The sequence below is a fragment of the Vipera ursinii genome (assembly GCF_947247035.1).
Source record: "Vipera ursinii genome assembly, chromosome: Z".
In the NCBI taxonomy this organism is placed as follows: Eukaryota; Metazoa; Chordata; class Lepidosauria; order Squamata; family Viperidae; genus Vipera; species Vipera ursinii.
The window spans coordinates 42,333,438-42,336,683 of record NC_139517.1 but is presented as its reverse complement, the minus strand read 5'-3'; the positions used below and the strand labels follow the sequence as shown (position 1 = coordinate 42,336,683).

Below are 3,246 nucleotides of genomic sequence, written 5' to 3'. Positions count from 1 at the left end.
ATCTTTCTACCTAGATTGTAACAATTAATCTATTGTGTGAAACAGAGGGCTTTCCCATACAAAATACGAGGGAGTTCATTGGTTAAAAAAACAAAAGCAACACAAGCAATAGGAGGGGGAAAAAATCTCTGTGAAACATATTAGCTTGTGCTCCAGGCAGATTTTTGTGTGTGTTTTGATTGGAAATTGCAGAAGGAAGAGGTTTACACGTTATTTATTAAAATTGGGGAACGGGGAAAGAGTTGAGTTTGCCGCATAACTAAGGTAATCTGCCTGCTAATAATTTAATTACGACGAGGTGAATAATGATAATCCAGGGTAAATTATTTCTCCTTAAAAACAGGCACAGGACATCAGGGCAGGAAACAAATTTGGCTTTCAGAATAACGTGATCTCTTTATTCCTCCCCCCCCCCTACCCCGAGGTGGCTGACCAATCCCAGGAAGGAAGGACGGGTCGAGGGCTGGTCCCTGAATTTGAATCTGATTGGGCGAGAATAAATTTTGGGAAGGGGTTTAGGCATCTCTTTGATGGAGATGCAAGCGGCCAGGCGGGTGGGTGGGGGCGGGAGGCAAGGAGAGAAGGGGCCGGCCTGGAATTGATTAAGTTAGGAGGAGAAAGAGGAGAAGGCTGGGCGAAGCTCAACTCAGCCCGGGGGCCCTCCTTTGAAACAGACTAATTGGGGAGGGAAGACACAAAGGGAAGCGAAAGGCGCTTGGAGAGACGCGCGGCGAGGAAGAGTTCCCGCTGGGTGAGTGGAGTTTTGCCTCCCTCAGCTCTCCGAGGCTGATCCCAAAAAGTTTTGCCAGGACTAGGGTTCCCGAAGGAAGTGACAGATCCCAGCTCGTCCTGGGGAGGAGACAAAAGGGCTCGGGTGTCCGTAAGAGCTGACGGGGAGCAAACCACCATGCGCCTTGCCGACGCGTCCTTGGCCCGTTGCCTGCTGCTGCCGTTGCTCTTGGGATCCTGCTGGGCCCAGTTCCACGGAGAGAAGGGCATTTCTATCCCCGACCATGGCTTCTGCCAGCCTATATCCATTCCGTTGTGCACTGACATTGCATATAACCAGACGATCATGCCCAATTTGCTGGGACATACTAGCCAAGAGGATGCTGGCTTGGAGGTCCACCAGTTCTACCCTCTGGTGAAGGTCCAGTGCTCCCCAGAGCTCAAGTTCTTCCTCTGCTCTATGTATGCCCCTGTGTGCACTGTCTTGGAGCAAGCCATTCCACCATGCCGATCCATTTGTGAGAGAGCACGCCAAGGCTGTGAAGCCCTCATGAATAAATTTGGCTTCCAGTGGCCAGAACGACTGCGCTGTGAGAACTTTCCCCGCCATGGGGCAGAGCAGATCTGTGTGGGACAGAACCATTCAGAGGAAGGTGGCTCTCCAGCACTGATTACAAGTGCCACTCCGATTGCTGGACATGGCACTGCTGGGCCACCCCGTTATGCCACTCTGGACCGCCCTTTCCACTGCCCACGAGTCCTTAAAGTGCCCAGCTACCTCAACTACAAATTTCTTGGAGAAAAAGACTGTGCGGCACCATGTGAACCCACCAAGAATGATGGACACATGTTCTTCAATCAAGAGGAGATTCACTTTGCACGTATCTGGATTCTCATTTGGTCTGTTCTGTGCTGTGCCTCTACTTTCTTTACTGTCACTACCTATCTGGTGGACATGCAGCGCTTTCGCTACCCAGAACGACCCATCATCTTCCTCTCTGGCTGTTACACCATGGTCTCTGTAGCCTATATTGCAGGATTTGTACTGGAGGAACGGGTGGTGTGCAATGAACGTTTCCAAGATGATGGCTATCGGACAGTGGTGCAGGGTACCAAAAAGGAAGGCTGCACCATACTTTTCATGATGCTGTACTTCTTCAGCATGGCCAGTTCCATCTGGTGGGTCATCTTGTCCCTCACCTGGTTTCTTGCAGCTGGCATGAAGTGGGGACATGAAGCCATTGAAGCCAACTCACAATACTTTCATTTGGCAGCTTGGGCTGTACCGGCTATCAAAACGATCACCATCCTGGCCATGGGGCAAATTGATGGTGACCTCCTCAGTGGTGTCTGTTTTGTGGGGCTCAACAACATAGATCCACTTCGGGGCTTTGTTTTAGCTCCCCTCTTTGTCTACCTCTTCATTGGCACCTCATTTCTTTTGGCAGGCTTTGTATCACTTTTCCGTATCCGTACCATCATGAAACATGGGGGCACCAAGACAGAGAAACTGGAGCGTCTCATGGTGCGCATTGGGGTCTTCAGTGTCCTTTATACGGTGCCAGCCACTATTGTTATTGCTTGCTACTTCTATGAACAGGCCTTCCGGGAGCACTGGGAACGGAGCTGGATTAGCCAAAACTGTAAGAGTTTGGCCATTCCTTGTCCACTTCAATACACCCCACGCATGACCCCTGACTTCACTGTCTACATGATCAAGTATCTCATGACGCTGATTGTGGGCATCACCTCAGGTTTCTGGATCTGGTCCGGGAAAACCCTTCATTCCTGGAGAAAGTTTTATACCAGGCTAACTAACAGCAAACATGGGGAGACTACTGTTTGAGAAAGGAAATGGAGGAAGCAGATTGCCAGCTCCAGAATTTCAAGAAAACACCAGATCTGCCTGCATCTCCCTCCATGAGCTGATTCTGTTTGTATGTATGAGGAGACATTCTTTGGAAAAATCTCCCTGCAATTTGGGGAGCGGGGCTTCTTTGCTACATAAAGCTGAAACTCCTCTGACAATCTGAGAGGAAAAAAGGAGAAAACCCCCAAGTATTTAAAACTCTCTCATTTTAATTAAAACAAGTTCTAAACTTCTTTGTTTTAGGTTTTTAATTAACTATTAAAGGGTGTCTTTTTTGTAATTAAAATTGTAAATAGCATCTGTAAATTTAATTATATATTTCTATTTAAAAACAAAAAGCAGCAAGGACTTTATTTTTCAGGAAAGTATGGAGGGGTCAAAGAAAGAAAAACTATTTTTTCATCTCTTCTTTGAATGCTATTTTCCCCCTTTTTCTGTTTCTTTCCTTCTCTCTCTCTCTGGAGCCAGGAGGACTGTGTGCTGTTTGGGTTGGCCCCTAACAGGCTATTTTTGCCTCAGCTTTTCATGAGAGCCAGGTTTTGCATCACTCCCAGCACCCAACCCACCTTAAACATCTTCCCTTTAGCAGGCTACAGTTTTTGATATATTTCCAGGAAGACTTCTCCCATCTCATTTTTCCCTTTTGA

At 47.7% G+C, this 3,246-nt stretch overlaps 1 protein-coding gene across 1 annotated transcript; it reads left to right on the top strand.

Annotated features, from left to right (window-relative positions):
• Positions 1–712: 712 nt before the first annotated feature.
• On the top strand, positions 713–2,815 carry FZD2 (frizzled class receptor 2). Its single transcript, XM_083379119.1, has one exon. It carries the CDS (start codon positions 908–910, stop codon positions 2,573–2,575), a length of 1,668 nt encoding a protein of 555 aa, XP_083235245.1. The 5' UTR covers positions 713–907; the 3' UTR covers positions 2,576–2,815.
• Positions 2,816–3,246: the final 431 nt, after the last annotated feature.